This window comes from Hibiscus syriacus, unplaced genomic scaffold, assembly GCF_006381635.1.
Source record: "Hibiscus syriacus cultivar Baekdansim isolate YM2019G1 unplaced genomic scaffold, ASM638163v2 tig00002840_pilon, whole genome shotgun sequence".
NCBI classification, from domain to species: domain Eukaryota; kingdom Viridiplantae; phylum Streptophyta; class Magnoliopsida; order Malvales; family Malvaceae; genus Hibiscus; species Hibiscus syriacus.
The window spans coordinates 6,352,531-6,375,274 of NW_024061947.1; the positions used below are offsets into that span (position 1 = coordinate 6,352,531).

Below are 22,744 nucleotides of genomic sequence, written 5' to 3' on the forward strand. Positions count from 1 at the left end.
CTTCCAACTAGGTGATGACATGTGTCACTACTAGATTGGGGTATATTTTATTAATTGTAATCTATTTTATTTTCAACTTGCTCTTGGGAGATCAAACCAAAACCCACAACTCCTTTAGGGGCATGCCAAAAGCGCTAGGCTAAGTCCCTCAATTGGTATTGTATTCCAACATTTTATATATAATATGTTCTAACCAATGGTAGAGAAAAATAGGAAACTAACATGATTTTAAATGGATTTAAACTTATATATTGAGTTTTTCTATTAAAAAAATAGTAAAATTTAGATTTTAATATTTTCAAACTACCTTTATTTTTATATAATTATTATATTATTTTCAATATAATAATTTTAATTTTATTTAAAAATTATGTATAAAAATTATATATATATAAAATTATTAATTATGTTAAAAATTAAAATTAAAATTTAATTATATAAAAATAAATATAATTTAAAATCTGAATTCAAGTTTTGATAAAATTAATTTTTAAATTTTAAATTTATTTTAAAAATATTAAATTTATTTTTATACATATTAAATTTATTATCATTTTAAATATTTTAAATATTATTTTTTTTTATAAAAACAAAGCATAATTTTTAATTTTTTTAACATAATTAATAATATATATATATAATTATTAAATAAAATTAAAATTATTAACTATAGTAAAAAATAATTTGATGATATATAAAAATTGAATAAAAGTTAAAGATAGTTTAAAAATATAAAAATTTAAATTTTACTTTTTTAAAAAATGTATGTTAGTTTCTTATTTTTTTCTACCATTGGTTAGAACATATTATATATAAAATGTTGGAATACAATACCAATTGAGAGACTCAACTGAGCGGTTTTGGCATGGCCCTAAAGAGGTTGTGGGTTGTTCGTTCAATCCCCCAATAGCAAGTTGAAAATTTTCAACATTTTGTATACATGTCACCACCTGGCTGGACATAAAATAAATTAAATAATTAAAATTAATAAAATATCCCCCAATCTAGTAGTGACACATATCAACACCTAATTAGAGGTTAAATTTATCAAATTGAATTAAAATTATAATCAAATTGAAAGAATGTATAAATATCAAGGACCAAATGTGTAATTATACTAATTTTATTAATCGGCATGTCATCACTTCCGTTCAATGTTAACGACTAGTAGTCTTATTGAATGCATTTAAATAGTTGGGTGGTCTAATTAATAAGAATTCAAAAATAGTGGTTGAAATGAAATGGGGCTATAGTTGGGAGGTCTTTGGTATAGTTTACCCTTAAAAATTTAACGAGATGTGACATTTTATGGGTAAATTACATAATTTATAACTCAATTATCTTTTCACTCTTATTTTAATCACTAAATTTTAAAAAAATTTAATTTAACAACTCGATTTTTAAATTTATCATGTTTTAATCACTCTAATTTATTTTATTAATTTAGTTTTTGTTACATGCATTTTTATATTATTTTATTAGTATATAATTAAAATAAAAAAATAAATTTAAAATTATAACACAACTCATAAATCACTCACCCAACCCTAACGACCTCACTCTTATTGATCTCTCCAACTCATTCATTTTCTATTTTAATCATATATTAATAAAATAATAATTAAAAGATGTCACGTCATAGAAAATATTAATAAAATAAATCAAAGGGATTAAAATAAGAGCAATTTGAAATTTAAGTTATTAAATTAAAAAATAAACTTCAATGACCAAAATAGGAGTGAGAAGATAGTTGATTGATTCAATGATGTAATTTACCCATAAAAATTTTTAACAACAGAGTACTAAAATGAAATAAAAAAGAAATATTAGATATGATTTTAGAAAAAAAAAATGAAAGTTTAGGTACTAAAACAAAATAAAAGTGATAGTTTAGATATTAAGTTTTGATTTTTTTGGGATAATTTCATTTTATTACCCAAAGAAGCAGAGTTCTGCTACAAAAACCAATCACCAACCACAAAATCCCTACGTACAACCTACTTACAAAATAAATGATCGGTTAGTCTATGCCCCAAAAATTACAAAAAGTAATACTAACATCATCTAGTCTATTTATGTTCTTTCCTCTTAGTTGAATACCTACAATCTCCTTTATAACTTTAAGTATCTCTTCAGCAGTTCTGGAGCAACCTTGAAACACCCTTCGATTTCGTTCCTAAATATGTGCGCTCCAAGCAAGCTTTAATATAGTAGTGATAAGAGATTTACTTTTCCAAGCACCACAAGCCCAAGCTAACATGTCATCCTATGACAACGGGGTTCTCTTCAACCCGTTGAGGAATAAAATAGTCTCCCATAAAGAAAAAGCCAAGGGGCACTATAAGAACAAGTGGTCCCTTGTTTCCAACGCATCATTGCAGTTAACATAATTGCCATCGGTAGCAATCCCATTCTTTGAAGTCAATCACGAGTAGGAAGTCTGTCCAAGAGAGCCATCTAAGCAATCATATTATGTTTAGGAATGTGGAGAGGAAACCAAATCAAATTGTGCCAAGGAACTTTGTCACCCTTCACCCTTATCTCCTCCCATATATCCCTTATCCTCTTTGATCCAGTAGATAGGACTGGAAGAGCTTCAATCCTTAGTTTAAATATTCTATTTAAGTACCAACTAAAATTTACTCCTCCTTCCATGAGCCAAAAGTCATTCTCCTTTAAAACGTAGCTTTTGAGCCAAGCTACCCATAAAGATCCCTCTCCTGCAAGAATATTTCTAATAAGATTCATCATACACGCTTTATTCCATGATTTTATGTTCTTCAATCCTAGCCCTCCCTCGGAATTCGATTGACAGATTTTTGCCCAGTTAACTCTGGCTCCAGAAATAGACTTATCATATCCTTTCTAGAAGAACCGGTAGCAAAGTTGCTCAATCTTGTTAATTATAAAATGAGGCAGAATTAGTTTCCCTACACCAGTAATTAGCAACACTGAACATAACATCTCTGATTTATTTCAGTCTACCAGCATAATTCAAATGCTTTTCGGACCAGTATAGGAGCCTTGACTTGATCTTGTCTATAAGAACCTCATAATCTTTTTCAGAGAGTTTCCTACTGACTAAAGGAAATCCTAAATATCTAACATGCAAGCAACCATGATTGAAAATAGTAATTTGTAACACCCCCAACTTGTACCCAACCCGGATACGAGTCTGAGGTGTCACATTAACTTTTCAAACTTTGTCTCTTAAAGAAATCAAGGAAATTTTGAACTTTCATTATAATAAAAGTTGTTAACTTACAAAAGTTTGACCAGAATAATACAAAATTGATCAGAGCATTCATAATTAACAAATGGTTTACTTGCCAACACACTAAGTACAACAAAACACATACTTTACTAATTACTTCTGATCTAAACTTCTAGTAGTGATGTTGTCCTTGCCACTCTTATTTATGATCTTCTTGTTTCTCGGTACCTACGTGTAAATCATTTACATGCTAAGTCACAGACTTAGTGAGGCATAAAGTGAACAAATAATAAGAAAATCATGTACATATATTACTATCAATCCATTATGACATTGCAATATACATGTATATACTACACTATGACATATATAAATATGATATGTACAAATGAACATTAATGTTTTATAAGAGTTTTCATTTAATTTATCTTTGGATGCCCATGTACATTATTGAGAACATGAGGTATGTTAGTACACTGAGGTTGTGCACAATGCTGTCACCACAACTCGAATAAAATCCCACTAGGGGCACTGAATATTTGTCTTGAAGGACTACTATATCCCGAAGAACCACTGATAATCCCTCGCCTCTTGGCATGCCAATTATACCTACAGCTCTCATATTAAATAACATGGGCTTAAATATAAATACATTTCTCATTTTCATATTCCTTCTATCACTTTTCATATAAACACATAATTCACTTCACATGTACATATATGATCTCTTTCATTATTTCACATACCTGCATTAATTCTCTTACCATGGCATTCGTTCATACAATATCATATTAAAACATGGATGAATTGTGCATGAAATCACTATAGCAGTAATATATATATATATATATATATATATATATATATATATATATATATATATATATATATATATATGTACATGAATATAAAATCATAAATTCAATTATAAGAGATAGAATTATCACAAGTCTTATCTCCATACAGTTCTACCTATGGTATGCACTCACATTAACCTTGCTTGTTTTGATTTGATCCTAATTCTGCAATGGTTCCAGAACAGGATTACGTTCTATATCTACATAATAATACATTGATACATATCAGTATTCTAATTGGTATATTCTACTCTTCCATTTCTTAAACTAAAAGAAAGATTATTTTCATATTTTATTTAAGGTAGGTATCGATACATTCTATAGTGTATCGGTACATCTCTTAACGGGTGTATCGATACACTACATGTATATCGATACATAAATTACATTAGAAGTTTTCATTTTAAGGGGGTATCGATACACTCCTAAAGGTATCGGTACCCTTTAAATATTTTTCTGCATTTTACTCCTGATGTATCGATACCTGTTGAATGGGTACTGATACACCCTAGCCCATAATTACATTTTGTGCATGAAAATCGCTTAATTTTAGTTCAATTATGCCATATTTCAACCCCTTTTATATCTTTTTTTATATCTTTAACTTATATACACCTACTTAAACTAATTAATACTCATTAAATACCTCTTTAACTTCAAAATCCAATCCTCCACGTAGCATTCAAGAATCATACTCAAATTTCAACATGTTCTAAATCCCATTCTCGCACTTCATATTCCTTAATTAGGTTAATGACAAGTCAAATCCAACTTCTAATTCTAATTATGAACTCTACTTCAAGATATCATTCAAGAACTCCTATTCTTTAATCCCTCCTAACTCCATCATCTTTTGATTTTAAGATAACTTAAGCTTTCCTTAAGCTTAGTTGTCATCTAATGATCATAACCCAAACTTAAATTCAACAAGAAAATAACTAACCAAAAACTCACCTTTGTTTTTGGTTCTCACGTGGGAAGAAGGATGAAGGAGAAGAAAACCCTGGAAACCTCACTTTGTCTCCATGTCCCTCCCACATGTATTAATTTATATCCATAACATAAATTATTTCCTTGCAATTTACCATTTTATCCTTCTATTCCTCATTCTCTTCAATTTAATCCTACACAATATTTCTCATATAAGTCTTTGAACTATTTAATTTTCTATTTTAAATCACCAAATTATGAAACTTTACAATTTAGTCACTAACCCGGTATTAAGGATGTTACAAATCTCCCCCTTAAGAAAATTCATCCTCGAATTTTCATTACGCAAAGAGATGGGGGTACTGATTCCTCATGTCTTCTTCACGCTCCCACGTTGCTTCCTCTACCTTGTGATTCCTCCACAAGACTCTAACTAATGGAATAGTCTTGTTCCTTAATTGCTTAACCTCATAAGCTAAGATTTGGATCGGTTCTTCTTTATAGGTCAACTATGGTTCCTCGATCTCTTCTGGTGACACGATATGAGAGAGATCAGATTGATACTTCCGAAGCATTGAGACATGAAAGACATTGTGTATCTTTTCCATTTCATGTGGCAATGCTAATTGATATGCTACTGGTCCTACTCTCTTAACGATCTTATAAGGTTCGATGAACCGATGACTCAACTTTCCTCTCTGGCCAAACCTTAACACCTTCTTCCATAGAGACACTTTTAAAAACATTTTATCTCTGACTTAGAACTCAATTTCTTTTCCTTTTATATCTGTATATGATTTCCATCTGTCTGCTACAACTTTGAGATTATTTTGAATCACGTGAACTTTCTCTTCCACTTCCTGAATCAATTCAGGACCGAGAATTTCTCTATATTTAAGCTCAAACCAGTTTAAGGGTGTACGACATCTTCTTCCATAAAGAGCTTCATAGGGAGTCATTTTAATACTTGACTGGTAACTATTGTTGTACGTAAATTCGATAAGTGGCAAATACCTTTCCCACGATCCCTTCAACTCTATTACATAAGCTCTTAGTATATCCTCCAGAATTTGGATAGTCCATTCAGATTGTCCATATGTTTGAGGATGAAAAGTTATACTGAAGTTCAATCGAGTTCCCAACGCTCCATGTAGTGACTTCCAAAACCACGCTATGAACCTAAGATCCCGATCAAAAACAATAGAAACAGGTACACCATGTAAACATATAATTTCTCTAATATACAACTCATCATATTTATCCATGGAGAAATCATATCGTACTTGTATGAAATGAGTTGACTTAGTCAATCTATCTACAATTACCCATATTTTATCTCTTTTGTTCAGAGTCAAAGGCAACCCCGTTACAAAATCCATTGTTACATTCTCTCATTTCCACTGAGGAATATATATGGGTTGTAAAAGTTCTGATGGAACTTGATGATCAGCTTTGACTTGTTGATAAATCAAACACTTGGATACTAATTTCGTAATGTTCCTCTTTATTACATGCCAACAATAACTACTCTTGAGGTCTATATACAAGTTATTCCCTCCAGGATGCATTGTCAATGGACTATAATGAGCTTCCGATAATAATTCTTTCTTCAACTCATCATTATCAAGAATTACCAATCTCCCTCCATAATACAAGTTCCCATCAGACTTGATCTCATAATCTTTTAGCTCTTCATTCTCTAACTGTTGTAATTTCTTCAAACACATTTCATCTTTACTTTGTAATTCCCTAATTCGATTCAACCATAATGGCTTGAGAGTTAATTCTGCACATATTGAACCATCTTCCCTTAATGATAGTCCGGTATCCAAAGCTCGTAAGGTTACAAACATCTTTCGACTTAAGGCATCTGCTACCACAATTGCTTTTCCCAGATGGAAATCAATTAAAACATCGTAATCCTTGAGAAATTACACTCATCTTATCTGTCTTAACTTCAACTCCTTCTGAGTCATCAAGTACTTTAAACTCTTGTGATCGATATATAAGTAGCAAAGTTCACCATACAAGTAGTGACGCCAAATCTTAAGAGCGAACATTACTGCAGCCATCTCCAAATCATGTGTCGGATAATTCTTCTCATGTGGTTTCAATTACCTCGAAGCATAGGCTACCACTTTGCCTTCTTGCATTAACACGCATCTCAAGCCATTATGGGACGCATCGCTATACACTACGAAATTCTTGCCAGACTCAGGTTGGACTAATATTAGAGCTTCTGTTAAAATCTTCTTTAACTTTTCAAAAGTCTCTTGGCATTCCGGAGTCCAAGCAAATTTTACCTCGTTCCTCAATAACTTAGTTAGGGGTAATGATATTATCGAAATGTTTTTAACGAACCTTCGGTAATAACCAGCTAACCCTAGAAAACTTCAAACTTATGACACATTCTTTGGAACTTCCCACTCAAATTTATTCTGCAGAAATTACATGTCCAAGGAATGTCACTTCATTCAACTAGAATTCACATTTAAAGAGTTTAACATAAAGCTTCTTTTCTCTCAAAATCTTTAAAATAATCTTCAAGTGCAAACTATGTTCTTCTTCTGACTTTGAATACACCAGAATATCATCGATGAACACCACTATGAACTGATCCAAATAAGGTTGGAATATTATGTTCATGAGATCCATAAAAGCAGCTGGTGCATTGGTTACTCCGAATGACATCACAATGAATTCATAATGTCCATATCTTATTCGAAAGTTGTCTTCAGAATATTCTTCTCTTGGATCTTCAATTGATGATAACCGAAACATAAATCAATCTTTGAGAACACTGAAGCTCCTTTTAACTAATCGAACAAATCATCAATTCAGGGGAGGGGATACTTGTTCTTGATGGTTACCTTGTTGAGCTGCCTATAATCCATGCAGAGACGCATTGATCCATCATTCTTTTTGACAAACAATACTGAAGCTCCCCAAGGTGAAACACTAGGTCTTATAAATCATTTGTTCAATAACTCCTGTAGTTGTATCTTTAACTCTTGTAACTCATTTGGAGCCATTCTGTATGGAACCATTGCAATGGGCGATGTTCCTGGCATTACCTCAATATGAAATTCTATCTCTCTATCCGGAGGTAACCCTAGCAACTCTGTATGAAATACATCGGGGAATTCTTTAACTATAGGAATTTCTTATATCCCCTTTTCTTTAGCTGTAATATCCAGCACATTAGCAATGAACCCTTGACATCCCTGTAGCAGTAACTTCTTTGCTGACATCACTGAAATTACATTTGCCAATGGATTTCATCATTCACTAAATACCATGACTTCTACCCCTTCTGGACTTCTCAACGTTACTCTTTTCAGTCTACAATCAACGTTAGCATAGTAGAGATATAACCAATCCATTCCCAGTGTCACTTCAAATTCATCGAAGGGTAATTCCATCATATCAGCAGGGAATTCAATTCCTTGAACCTGTATGGGACACCCTCGACACACCATATTTACCCGAGCACTGTGCCCTAACGGATTAGTCACTATCACATCATTACTAGTAGCTTCTAATTGAATATTCAATTCCCTCACTAACTTACTATTAATGTAAGAATAAGTAGACCTCGAATCAATCAATATACAAATATTCTTGTCATAGAATTGAAAGATACCTGTTATTATCTCTGGGTCATCTCGATCCTCATTGGTCTTGAGGTTATACACTCGAGCAGTTGAGCGTATCTCCTGTTGAGCATAGGACTCTGGCTGACTTATTCCTCTTCCTCTACATCTTCCCCTCTGAGTAACAGAAGCATACCTCTCTGGCTGCATAGATTCATCGGCTCTACAGATTCACCGGCTCTTATAGGACAATCTCGAACAAAATGTCCAGTGTCTCCACATTTAAAGCAGGCTCCCGAAATCATTCTGCATATCCCTGAATGATTCCTTCCACAATATGGGCATTATCTGACTTGGTTTTGGTTAGATCTCCCAGCTCTAGATCCCACTGACTGAGTTTGTCTTCCCCTCATCAGATTTGATCCTCTAGTAGATGATGCCACTGACTCTGATCTAGCTTGAGGTCGAGAACCAATATCTCTGCCCCTTTTTTTATGGCACTGCACTCGATGATGCCCTCGTTCTTTTCGATGTCTGAGCTCTGAAATTTCCAAACCTCTCATTCTAAGTTCTTTCCAGAGCTTTGGCACGGTTTACCACCTCTTGAAACGAGGATAGATTTAACAAAATAAACATTTTCTTCAATCTTGGACGTAAAACTTCCACGAACCAATCACAAGCATCTTTTTATGTTGGAATAAGTTCGGCAGCAAAGCAACTTATTGAATTCACACTCGTATTCATACACTGTACGATTTCATTACTTCAAAATCATGAACTCTTGCTTCATCTGTCGAATGAACTGATCTCCTATGTTCTTATACTTGAATTCCTTCAAGAACAAGGACCAAGTTATTTGATCACCAGACATTCTCAATATAACGGTTGTCCACCAAATCCTTGCTTGCCTTCTAAGCAAGGAAACCATTCCATTGAGTTTCTCCACATCGGAACAGTGAAGTCCCTCTAGTATGATTTTCACGTCATTGAGCCAAAGGTCCGCCACAACATGTCCTACTTCGGCTTCACCTCTAAACTCTGAAGCTCCTAAACCCTTCAACTCCTTTGCAACATTCATTCTCGGAGTTTAGGTAACAGAAGGTTAGAAATGCGCCAATACCACATCCAATGTCCTAAAGAACACATCTTGATCACTTACAGGCACTCCAGAGGGTAGTTATTATTCACGTTGCCTATCCAGGGTAGTGAATTACTGCTTTCAGCGGGCCTATAGTCTCCCACTTCACTTCTAGAACTACCACGTCCAGACATCTATTAAGACACCACCATATCATTCTATTAGCAAAACAACATACTTACTATTTTATCAGATCAGAAGTTCCCACTATTTTGTTGGCATGTATACATTATAAGACACTCTAGAATTCAGTTTATGCCGAGAATCGACTAAACCGTAGCTCTGATACCATTAAATGTAACACCCCCAACCTGTACCCGACCCGGATACGAGTCCGAGATGTGACATTGACTTTTCAAACTTTGACTCTTAAAGAAATCAAGGAAATTTTGAACTTTCATTACAATAAAAGTTGACAACTTACAAAAGTTTGACCAAAACAATACAAAATCGATCAGAGCATTCGTAATTAACAAACGGTTTACATGCCAACACACTAAGTACAACAAAACACATACTTTGCTAATTACTTCTGATCTAATCTTCTAGTAGTGATGTTGTCCTTGTCACTCTTATTTCTAATTTTATTGTTTCTCGGTACCTAAGAATAAATCAATTACACGCTAAGTCACATACTTAGTGAGACATAAAGTGAACACATAATAATAAAATCATGTACATATATTACTATCAATCTATTATGAAATTGCAATGCACATGTATATACTACACTATGACATATATAAATATGATATGCACAAATGAACATTAATGTTTTATAAGAGCTTTCATTTAATTTATCTTTGGATGTCCTTGTACATTATTGAGAACATGAGGTACATGAGTACACTGAGGTTGTGCACAATGCTATCACCACAACTCGAATAAAATCCCGGTAGGGGCATTGAATATTTGTCCCAAAAGACCACTATGTCCCGAAAGACCAATGATAATCCCTCGACTCTTTGCATGCCAATTATACCTACAGCTCTCATATTAAATAACATGGGCTTAAATATAAATACATTTCTCATTTTCATATCTCTTCTATCACTTTTCACATAAACACATAATTCACTTCACATGTACACATATGATCCCTTTTATTATTTCACATACCTGGATTAATTCTATTACCATGGCATTCGTTCATACAATATCATATTAAAACATGGATAAATTATGCATGAAATCACTATAGAAGTAATATATATACATGTACATGAATATAAAATCATAAATTCAATTATAAGAGATAGATTTATCACAAGTCTTATCTCCATACAGTTCTACCTACGGTATGCACTCACCTTAACCTTGCTTGCTTTGATTTGATCCTAATTTTGCGATGGCTCTGGAACAGTATTCTAACTGGTATATTCTACTCTTCCATTTTCTAAACTAAAAGAAAGATTATTTTCATATTTTATTTAAGGTAGGTATCGATACATTCTATAGTGTATCGGTACATCCCTTAACGGGTGTATCGATACACTACCTGTGTATCGATACCCAAATCACATTCAAAGTTTTCATTTTAAGGGGGTATCGATACACTCCTGAAGGTATCGGTACCCTTTAAATAGTTTTCTGCATTTTACTCCTGATGTATCGGTATCTGTTGAATGAGTACCGATACACCCTTGCTCATAATTACATTTTGAGCAAGAAAATCACTTCATTTTAGTTCAATTATGCCATATTTCAACCCCTTTCATATCCTTAACTTATATACACCTACTTAAACTAATTAATACTCATTAAATACCTCTTTAACTTCAAAATCCAATCCTCCACATAGCATTCAAGAATCATACTCAAATTTCAACATGTTCTAAATCCAATTCTAACACTTCATATTCCTTAATTAGGTTAATGACAAGTCAAATCCAACTTCCAATTCTAATTATGAACTCTACTTCAAGATATCATTCAAGAACTCCTATTCTTTAATCTCACCTAACTACATCATCTTTTGATTTTAAGATAACTTAAGCTTTCCTTAAGCTTAGTTATCATCTAATGATCATAACCCAAACTTAAATCCAACAAGAAACTAACTAACTAGAAAACTCACCTTTGTTTTTGGTTCTCACGTAGGAAGAAGGATGAAGGAGAAGAGAACTCTGGAAACCTCACTTTGTCTCCCTGTCCCTCCCACGTGTATTAATTTATATCCATAATATAAATTATTTCCTTGCAATTTACCATTTTATCCTTCTATTCCTCATTTTCTTCAATTCAATCCTACACAATATTTCTCATATAAGTCTTTGAACTATTCAATTATTCTATTTTAAATCACCAAATTCTGAAACTTTATAATTTAGTCACTAACCCAGTATTAAGGATGTTACATAATTTGTTTAATAACCCCAATATTACTGACAAAGATTCCAATAGCAAAAAATTCACATTTAGCAGCATTAAGTTTGAGGCCAGACATTTCATAGAATAATGTAAAACAAATATAGTCCAACTACAGATTCCATATTTCCTTTATAAAAATCAACAAATCATCAATAAATGTTAAGTGTGTAAGTCATATTTTCTTGCATTTAGGGTGATAACAAAAAATACCTCTAGCAGCAGACATGTTTAGCAATCTAGAGAGCACATTCATAGAGAGAACAAATAAGAAAGGAGAAAGATGGTATCCCTATCTTATTCCCCTTGCTCCCTTGAAGTATCCAATCAAGTTCCCATTAAAAGAAATGGAGAATCTAGCTTCAGTGAAGCATGCTTCAATCCAACCTATAAAGCTTCTTGGGAGATCTAAAGCCTTCAGAATTGCTGAAATAAAACCCAGTGAAGGAAGTTTTGATTTTGGATATATATATATATATATATATATATATATATATATATATATATATATATCTTTTAAATTTTGACCAAGATTTTATTATATTTTAATATAATTTATTTTTATCTAATTAAATTAATTAAAACTATAATAAAATTATAAAAAACGTATATTATTTTAGGATTTTTATAAAGAAAATATTTTTTTGATAAAAAGCCTCTAATTTTATTAAAAGTAAAAAATATCCATAATTACAATGAAGATTTACAAGCATACTGTAAATATAAACTAAATTATAATTAGGACATTTTCCTATAACCATTGACACAAAAACTAGCCACCTAGATCACACAAGGACAAAAAAAAGGTTAAAAAATCTAACCAATGCTTAAACAAAATACAAATACGAACAAGTCTGACTGTATCGACAAACGAACCACAGAGGGGATGAAGCTACTGGAGACCACTGACAAATTGCAAATCAGAGTCAAGAAACGTGAGAAAACTATTCACGAATGCAAAACGTATATCCAAATCAATCTGATGGTCTAAAGTAGGAAAAATCATTATAATAATAAATAAGTATTATCTTGATCAGTCGTGACGATGTAAAATCTTAGACTGAAAAAAATATAAACGAAAATAACGTATAAAGCTTTCAAACAAGGGAGAAGCAAAAACATGCAGAATTATTTATATTCTCTAAGAATTATTTTATTGATATTTTTTAAAATATAATAATAATAAATAAACAAAAACTCCACGTTGATTACTTTGACCGTCAACATCATATAAAACTTTCAGACAAGGGAGAAGCAAAAACATACAGTTTGACCATCTCCGACCAAATTTGATGGTTCAGTAAACCAAACCCTTTATAAAATCATGTTCCAACGCCATTATTTTACACATTATCAAATATGGGAAACTCCCTCCTCTTCACCTTTCTTCTCTTCCTCTTCTTTTCCACCAGTTTTTGCATCGATTCCAAAGTCTCTTCATGTCCAATTGATCTCAGTTATGTCGAAACCTTCCCATGGGATGAATGCAAATGCCTAAACGCCAATGCAATTCAGTGATGCCAAACACTCGCCAGTCTCTTCGGCATCAGAATCGCTGACCGCCTTGTCGGTACTTCCATCCGTAGTCGATTCTTGCATTCACAACTCCTCACAGTTCGTCAGCAACACTTTGAACTATGCAGGAATTATAACGACCCAAGATTGGATCGAAAAGGCCGGTGCGGTGACCGTATTAGATACCGATTTCAAAGGCAATGTGACCGGCCTAAAGTGCAGACCTTGCATTGAGGCTGGCTACAATGTATTTTCCAAGTTATTGACCTTGATCCAAATGCAACAAAATGTTTTGATTTCACTGTCTTGTATGATATTGGTGTGATCAATAACTTAGGTCTAATGGATCCTGGGGCAGCTGGTTGCATACTAGGCTTAATGTTGCGATCGGATAACTTGGAAATAGAGAAGCCAAAGAAAAATCTAAGCAGAAAAACGTTGATAGGATTGGTTTTCGGCTTCTCAGGTGCTTTTTCCGGTGTTCTGCTCGCTTTTACGCTGATCATCTTATACAGGAAATGGGATAAGAAGAACAAGGGAAACTTGCAACATAGAAGATTCATTAGTAGTTTCAAGGCGAGCGTGTTGCCGAAATCCGGTGCTAAATGGTTCTGTCTATCGGAGCTGGAACGAGCCACCAACAGGTTTTCTCCGAAGAACATGATCGGCCTGTAAAGTAAAAAAGGGTGTGCCAGCACCGCTTGTTTTTTCAACAAAGGGGCACCGCACAACTAAATTGTTCGACAAATGGGGCACCAAATTTGGTGCCTAATTTTGTTGAAAATGGAAATAGGGTTAATTATATTTTAGTCTATGTATATTTTAGAGTATTTATAAGATTAGTCCTTAAGCTTTAACTATAAATACTCTAATCCATTTAGCTTTAAAATCATCCCAAATCATTTTTTCTCCCAATACTAGAGAGCTTTCTTGTGAGTTGTGAGTGTTTTGTAAACACCTGTAAATTTTCTCTATTTAGTAAAAGATCTGCAGCAGTCCGAAGACGTAGACAAAATTGGCTGAACTCCGTTATCAATTTCGGGTATTATTTTTTCGCTTTTATTTCGTATTCTCACTAATCTGGTTATAGGGAAATTACTCGTTTATTTCCCAACAACTGGTATCAAGAGCTTTTGGTGGTGAATTTTATCAGTTTTTTTCTACGAGGTTACTATTCATTACTATTCACGTTAATAGTGAATTTCGTGAATAGTAAAATTTTATCGACAATACGAATTTGTCGACGGAGGTGTTCTAATACATGGTGGTTCGCGAAATTGTCAGAAACGATCCAAAAGAAGCCAGATTCGAGTGGGAGCGATGGCTTTGAGAAACGAAATGGATGAGCTCAAGAGGGAGCTGCTCATATGCAAGGGAGAAATGAGTGAATGGGGTACGCTCAAGACCTTCTTAGAAGGACTTAGACCAGGGGCGATGCTCGAGAGAGAGCAAGGAGATGCCCAGATACTTTCGGAGGCCATAGTTGTAGCCGGAAAGCTGACTGAGCTTGCAAGTGACAAGTCAAGTAGCGATGTGTCGTCTAGGCCCATGCCAGAGATAGTGGCAATAGTGGGGGAGACCGAGAAAAGGTGCAGCAGGGAGATGGTAGAGAAAGCTCTTCAAGTGGCCAATGTGAGCCATCGACTGTTCGTAGTCAAGGAATGCCATCGGGAAAGAATGGCAAGGCATAGTTCGGGGCGAAGAAGAAAGTGAACAAGGAAAAGCTTAAGTGCTACTTCTATGATGGTCCTCATTTGATTAGAGGATGTCCCGAGAAGCGTCGCCTTACAACCATCATAAAGAGGATGGAAGAAGGAGAAGTAGTAGGAATTGGTGTGGTTGCAAGTGTTAAAGCTACCAAGCCAGGGAAAAGACTTGGTCCGATTGATGGGATTAATGCGGCCAAGTAAGGAACGAGTCGAGGTAAGGTTGTTGCTGTTGAGACAGCCAAACCCAAAAGAAAGCCCGATGTGATTGCGAGTGTCCAAGCAATTAACTCAGGAGCAAGACTTGGTGAGGCTACATATTCCAAATTAGCCGAATCAAGAGGCAGGCATGGTGCGACTACAAGTTCTCAAGTAGTCAGCCCAGGATCAAAACGTGACGAGACTACAAGTGTCAAAGCAGTCGAGTAAGAGATAAAGTCGTCAAGTCGAGGGTGCAAAGTGAGCAAGTCTGCTCACAGTATGCCAGGATAGAGGCTGGTCCAAGTTGAGGCGTCTCAGGAATAAAGGGACACTTAAGGAGTATGTGAGCCGATTCAAAAGACTCATGCTCAAAGTCCTAAGTTTGACTGAAAAATATGGGTTCTTCACCTTCATGTTCGGATTAAAGCCGTGGGTAAAGAAAGTGTTGGAGCGAAGGAAAGTCAAGGAGTTGTCTAAAGCTTTGACAACTGTTGAGTCCATCAAAGAATTTAGAGTCAAGAAGAACAAGACTTCTAAAGCAAAACTGAAAGCCGAGGATAGCGGCAAGAGATTCCATGATGAAGGTAAGTTAAAGGATGAGGAATGTTGTTCCTCGAGTGGCAGAGAAAATCCACTCAATAATGAACTAGATGGTGAGTCTGGGGAAGATGTGTGTAGTCTTGGGACAAGTTCGAGTGTCAAAGATGCTAAGCCGAGGGTAAGAGTCGAGCAAACGAGGGGGCGCATACTTAAGATGCCAGAAGTGTTGCAAAATTACCCGAGAATAGCCGAGTCATACAAGGTGATTGAGCCCAAGATCGAGTTGTCCAAAGAAGATGACGAACCCAGGATCGAAGAGGCGTTGAGAGTTGGCTCAATAAGGTTCATTTCTGCCAAGGCGAGTAGAAGCCAAGTGCAATAAGAGTTGTATGTGTCCAAGGAGTTTGCCGAGCATGTTCGTGTAGAGAACATGGTTTTAGAGACCGTCATAAGAAAAGGGGTCCTTGTCGAAGCAAGGGCTTATCGAGGATGTTCAAGTGAGGAACAATCCCAAGAGTCGAAGGGAGTCAAGACGTCGAGGGACAAGGCAACCACGGAGAAAGCGCTCCATAACAAGTGGGTTTACAGGACGATGACTATGGACAAACTGAAGTTGTGTTCAACTTCAGTTGGCATGCTAGAGTAACAAGAGCATAAATGTTGCTGCATTGATCGAGGTGTGAAGACAGATTAAAATCAGTGTTCAATTGGGAGATTGTAAAGTAAAAAAGGGTGTGCCATCGCCGCATGTTTTTTCAACAAATGGGGGCACCACACAACTAAATTGTTCAACAAATGGGACACCGAATTCGGTGCCTAATTTTGTTGAGAATAGAAATAGGGTTAATTACATTTTAGTCCCTATATACTTTAGAATATTTATAAGATTAGTCCTTAAGCTTCAACCATAAATATTCTAATTCATTTAGCTTCAAATTCATCCCAAATCATTTTTATCCCAATACTAGAGAGATTTCTTGTGAGTTGTGAGTGTTTTGTAAACACCTGTAAATTTTCTCTCTTTAGTAAAAGATCTGCAGCAGTCCGGAGACGTAGGCAAAATTGGCTGAACTCCGTTATCAATTTCGGGTATTATTTTTCTACTTTTATTTCGCATTCTCACTAATCTGGTTTTAGGGAAATTACTTGTTTATTTCCCAATACGGCCAAGGTGCAAATGGAGTTGTGTACACAGGAACTCTGTCTGATGGTACTTTGGTAGCCGTGAAACAGGTTATTGATTTCGGTTCGAAAGGCGATGCCGAGTTCTCGAATGAAGTCGAGACCATAAGCAAGATAAGGCACATGAATCTTCTTTCTCTCCGTGGCTGTTGCGTTACCAACGACATAGTGAAAGGCAGAAGAAGATTCCTTGTTTACGATTTCATGTCCAATGGCAGCCTAGGGGATCACTTGTTTAATGAAGTCATCAGACCTCAATTAAGTTGGCCACAACGAAGGAACATAATCCTCGACGTGGCTAGGGGCCTCAATTACTTGCACTACGGAGTCAAACCATCGATTTTTCATCGAGACATCAAGGCCACCAACATACTTTTAGACTCTGAAATGAAAGCCAAAGTCGCCGATTTCGGATTAGCCAAGCAGAGTTTAGAAGGGCAGTCTCATCTCACCACCAGGGTCGCCGGCACACACGGTTACGTGGCACCGGAATACGCTCTCTACGGACAATTAATAGAGAAAACCGATGTCTACAGCTTCGGAATCATTATTCTGGAAATCATGAGTGGGAGGAAAGTACTCGACACGTCGAGTTCATCGTACTTGTTGATAACGGACTGGGCTTGGAAACATGCAAAATCAGGGAATGTGGAAGAAATATTGGATGAATCGATAAGGGAGAGAGGGGCTAAAGGCGTGATGGAAAGGTTTGTTCGGGTTGGGATTCTTTGCGCGCATGTAATGGTGGCTTTCAGGCCGAGAATTGCAGAGGCTCTGAAGATGTTAGAGGGCGACATTGATATTCCTAAGTTACCAGACAGGCCACTGCCACTGGGTCATCAAAGCAATAGATCAAAATCAAGGATTTGAATAGTTATCTTGACATAATGTTGGTGTTGGTGTGGAAGAGGGATTCTATGCATTCAATTCACCCAAAAATGGAGGCGGTGAAGTAGTCAAATTGACTAAGCCATCATTATTTGCATGGGGTTCATGAGTTCCTAATCAGGCCACTTTGATTTTTCAGTTCAATCTTTCCATGTTTGTTTGATGTTGCAGACTCCTTTTATTACCTCAACATTTCTCTTTGGCACGTGTTATTATACATATCCGAATGAAAATGGTGAATTCTTTTTACAGTGGCTTAATCTAAATTATTATTTTTGATCAAATTAAGTTATTTAACTATTTCATCTAACCACTTTAAGTATTTAAACTATTTTTTGATTAAAATAAGTCCTTAAACTAAAACTCTTTTTCACTTTAAGCCCCTAAACTATTTTTGTCAAAATAAATACTTAATTTTGTGTGACATGTCAACATCTTATTGGCTAAAAAATATTTTTCTAATTAAAAAATAAATTTAACTCTTAAATTTTAGATAAAATATTAATTTAACTCCTAAATTAGGCCAAAGTATTCTGCCATCGACCACCATTCACCATCATCGTCATCGGTTACTATTAGTCGGCATCAACTACAGTCGTCGACATCTATTAAATCTCATAACTTTCAGTTGACACTTTCTTAACCTCCTTAACACGAATATAATGCTCGTTTCATTGGAAAATACTTTGAACTCAATAAATCTAGCTTAGAACCCTCCGACTTCCTTTAAAATTAAATAATAATAATAAATTTATTATTATTATTTAAAAAAAATAGAGACAGAAAATTTAAATTTATATCATAATAAAAAATCTGGGACTTGATAGTCTGATCAAAGCATTGAAACGCATATTTGCTAAACGGATGAGCTTGGGTGACCCTGCTTTCGTTAACGTAACCAAATAAGTATCCAAAATGCTTCATGTTTCTAGAGTTGCCTGTAGGTGAGTATTGGTAATCCATTTGAAATTGAACGAGTAATTCAATATTTTCTTAGATGAAATGAATAATCAGTTGATTTCTAGTAGCTCCATGATTAGAAAAACAATCAAATCATACCTAGATTCTCTACTCCAAATTAATAATTACTTCATGTGAAAAAAAAGGACTTGTTAGAACAAAAGATTCGGAACCACCCTTTATCATTGGAGATTCTTCTCTAATTTTCGGTGGGTAATTCATAATTGCTTAAGGTCTTCCACGGAAATTGCTCTCAACCTAGCGTTCGGGGTAGCCTACTACCACACCTCCCCTTACCCTATTACATATGGGAATAGGGTCAGCTAATTCTTCTCTAAAACCCCATAATTACCTTAGAAGTGAAGTAATCATGATCAAACAGATTTTAAATGAAGAAAATATTTACATGTTTACGCAAAGTGGGAACAACACTCAAAATAAACCAACCATCGGCTACTCTTCCCAGGCCTACCACTCACGGCATCAAGTGAGGTTTACATTTTATCACCTTTTATGGATATAGTAATGCTAATGCCACTTAAAACTTTTTTAGATTTTAGTAACACCAAAGTTGGTGGCCTTCTCAGGGGTTGATTTTTTCTGTGTTTCAATTGTTCTTTTTGGCTACTTGATGTTTTCAAGCTGGGAAGATCAATCTACCAGTTGCAATTGAAAATGATGATTTACCTTCGTTATACATAGCATTCGTTATATTTGCAACCGCAATAAACGCTAGCAGGTAGCGTTGTTACTGGTAGATTGGTTCTATCAAGCTATGGTGATGTTTTCAAGCTAGCAGGCAATAAACGCTAGCAGGATTCATAATATAACTCGTTGCTACTTGTTTTCAAGCTGGTGTCACTGCTGACAGAAACAGGCACTTCCAATGGTGTTTCGTTGTTACTGGAGTTGACATATTGCAGGAAAAAAGTCTATTTTCTTTGCCTTAAATCAAGGATCTCCACTAGGTATTCATCAATTATGGCATGGAAGAACATCTTCAAATTGCTAGCTTTAATTGTATAATAAAAGTTCATACTATTGAATGCTCAAAGTTCTTCATTTTGCATTGACTGGTGGGGAAAAATTACAACTTTAAAACTGAAAAATATGGCCCCATTTTGTTGAACTTTACAGGGGAAAATAAGAAACTGATTAGCAGTAGGGGTAGATTAACAACAATTAATAATTCTGGCTTGACTTGTTTTTACCCTAAAGATCAGTTGTCCTTGCTTTTTGAAGATTCAAGTTCAATTCGATCGAACTAGTAGGAGGTCGAGAAGGGCTTATACGACTTGAGATCAAGCATAATCCCTGCAATAGAACCTGCAGCAGCAGCTATGGTGATTATAAGGCAAGCAATGCTGAGTATTTGGAGGCAAAGCCATCTTGTGCTCCATTTTGGTATCTTCTTTTGAGAAATGTACATCTCAACTGGGAAGTAAACTGTGAGTGGCCAGAATCCAACAGCCCCAAGCAGTCCAACAATGTCATTAAAGAAGGGAAGAAGCATGGAGATCAAAGTTGTTAAGATCACAAAAACTGTCCTCCAAACCAATCGGAAGAGGTTAAGGCCGTAAGGGCAAAATCCAGGAATAGGGATCTTGATATCTTTGGTAATGAAATCACTATCGGGGAACCTCTCCGCTGCCGATTTCTCGATGAAGGCGAAAAGGGGTTGGCAGTAAACTTGGTATGCACCAACAAGGTGAATCACAATGGCAGCATTAGCAATGTCAAGGAGCCAGAACGGGTTATAGAATCCGAAACCGGTTAGAAGGTTCCCGGGGGACAAGTCTCCGAAAGCAGCATACCCCATGCAACCGCACAACATGTAGAAGAGGGTTGTCACTCCAACACTTAACAAAGTTGCCTTTTTCATCGTCTTTGATTCTGCAGGTGGAGCCTTAAGCGTGTCCTGCCAAAAAAAACTACCATACTGTTAAGTTCTTGTTTGATGGCCTTATCAAGCAAACAAGTTATTCGAGCTCGACAAACCGTTACCTGAATTTCAATGAGTATAAGGGAGTAGGAATAGGCAAAAGCTATGTCTCCAAGTGCCTGGAAGCTCCTCCATATTTTTTGTGTTTGAGTAACAGTTCCAACAGTTATCCCAGTCGGGCTTCCTCTAATTTTACCATTTGCTGGTAAATTAACCAAAAGAAACACCAAATCAGTTAAATCAAACCAGGTTGCATTTTTTAGTTGTCTAAAAGAAAGCTGTTAATAATACCTGCAACTTGAGCAATTCCAAGTCCAAGTCCAATTGTGGAGTAAGTGAAGGACATGACAGCGGCAACAATAGAAAGCCACCATAATTGATCGAAGTCAGGAATTTGAGAGAAAATGATTTCAGCAATGCCAAAAGCGATCATATAGGGGTTGCTATTCATGTGACATGGATTTTTGCCACCACTGGCATGGAAGCAATTAGACCTTTTGATAGCCCTGTTATATCGAAGCCCCGACCCATTAGCCTAACCGAAACAACAACAAACTAAAGAAGAAAGTAAACATCCTTGAGATCCTTCTGTTAAAGAAACTCACATCATGCTAATTGATGAGGCAATTGTGTATCCAATGGCAACTCCAAAAAGATTTAAGTATTGAACCCACCCACATATCTTGACCTTAAACCCGCCTAAAAAAGTCATTTTAAAAAAAGGGTTAAGTTTATATCTTTAGGAAGAACAAAGAAGCACGTTTGCTAATGGAATTAAAAGTTTTAAGTACCAAGATTTGATCTTACAGCTTCCATGTAAGTATAGTTTCTTTTTCCGGAGGCAGGGTCACCGGACCGGTAACAAGCAGCGAGAAGAGTAGAGGTATAGTAAGTGACAAAAGAGAACAAGAACATAACTGCTGGACCAGCAATCCATCCGAGCTGAGCTGTGGCCCAAGCTAGGGACAGGACACCAGAACCAATAACAGCTGTTATAATATGAGCACTTGCGGTCCATACAGTTCCTGCCAAATGAAAAAAAACAGTGACATAAGCCAAGTGTTTGGTAAAAATGCAGTAGAAGCTGCTTTCAGCTTCCCCTTTCTTTTGAACTTTATGATGAAAAAGTTGAATTCCAAGTGAATTTCTTTTCACTTTTGACAAAAGTAATAAAAGCAAAAGGATCTTGTTCCAATACTCGCTGGAAATGAACTTACCGGTACGCTTCAGTCGGCCATCGTCATCAAAGCATTTGGAGCCACCTTGTGGAAGCACATCAATGGAGAGGCCAAAAACCTGATTGCCCTGAAGGTGATTTTTCCCAGCACCGTTCTCGCCCATCTTTGATAAAGAACAAAAAATAAAAAACAAAACAATCAGCTGTTGTCGTCTTGTCTGATAAACACAAAAGCATCAATCACTGTTGTGTAGTAAAAAATCTTACTCTCAAAAGTTTGTCCACACAATACAATCTAGCCAAGGAAGAGTCTTGCAGCAATGGAGAGCTAAGAAATGAATTTGGGGTGAGTAAATGAGGATGGGAGCGGAGTATATATAACTGCCCAGGGGTTGTGTTTGTATGGTATGTGGTCCTGATGACATACACAACCGCGTTTTATATTAAAAACCTTCCCCGACCTGACCCGAATTACTTTCCGTGTTCGATAATCATATTACGATCCAACTATAGTAGAACTAAGTCAAATCGGAT

The 22,744-nt window shown here is 35.5% G+C and overlaps 1 protein-coding gene and 1 pseudogene across 1 annotated transcript; one reads left to right on the forward strand and one right to left on the reverse strand.

Annotated features, from left to right (window-relative positions):
• Positions 1-13,458: 13,458 nt before the first annotated feature.
• On the forward strand, positions 13,459-18,135 carry LOC120153538 (annotated as a pseudogene).
• A 2,094-nt stretch (positions 18,136-20,229) lies between these two features.
• LOC120155756 (amino acid permease 3-like) lies at positions 20,230-22,517 on the reverse strand. The gene is made up of 7 exons (XM_039167232.1): positions 22,478-22,517; positions 22,251-22,374; positions 21,825-22,058; positions 21,639-21,732; positions 21,325-21,539; positions 21,096-21,235; positions 20,230-21,009 (listed from the first exon to the last, which is right to left on the reverse strand). Exons 2-7 carry the CDS (start codon positions 22,372-22,374, stop codon positions 20,356-20,358), a joined length of 1,461 nt encoding a protein of 486 aa, XP_039023163.1. The 5' UTR covers positions 22,478-22,517; the 3' UTR covers positions 20,230-20,355.
• Positions 22,518-22,744: the final 227 nt, after the last annotated feature.

Excerpts from the sequence above, each read along its gene's own strand:
- LOC120155756 (XM_039167232.1), bottom strand. The coding sequence starts at position 22,374 with ATGGGCGAGAACGGTGCTGGGAAAAATCACCTTCAGGGCAATCAGGTT. Across the intron at positions 22,059-22,250 it reads TGGCCGACTGAAGCGTACCG|GAACTGTATGGACCGCAAGT; the intron begins GTAAGTTCATTT and ends TTCATTTGGCAG. Across the intron at positions 21,010-21,095 it reads TTATACTCATTGAAATTCAG|GACACGCTTAAGGCTCCACC; the intron begins GTAACGGTTTGT and ends TTTTTTTGGCAG.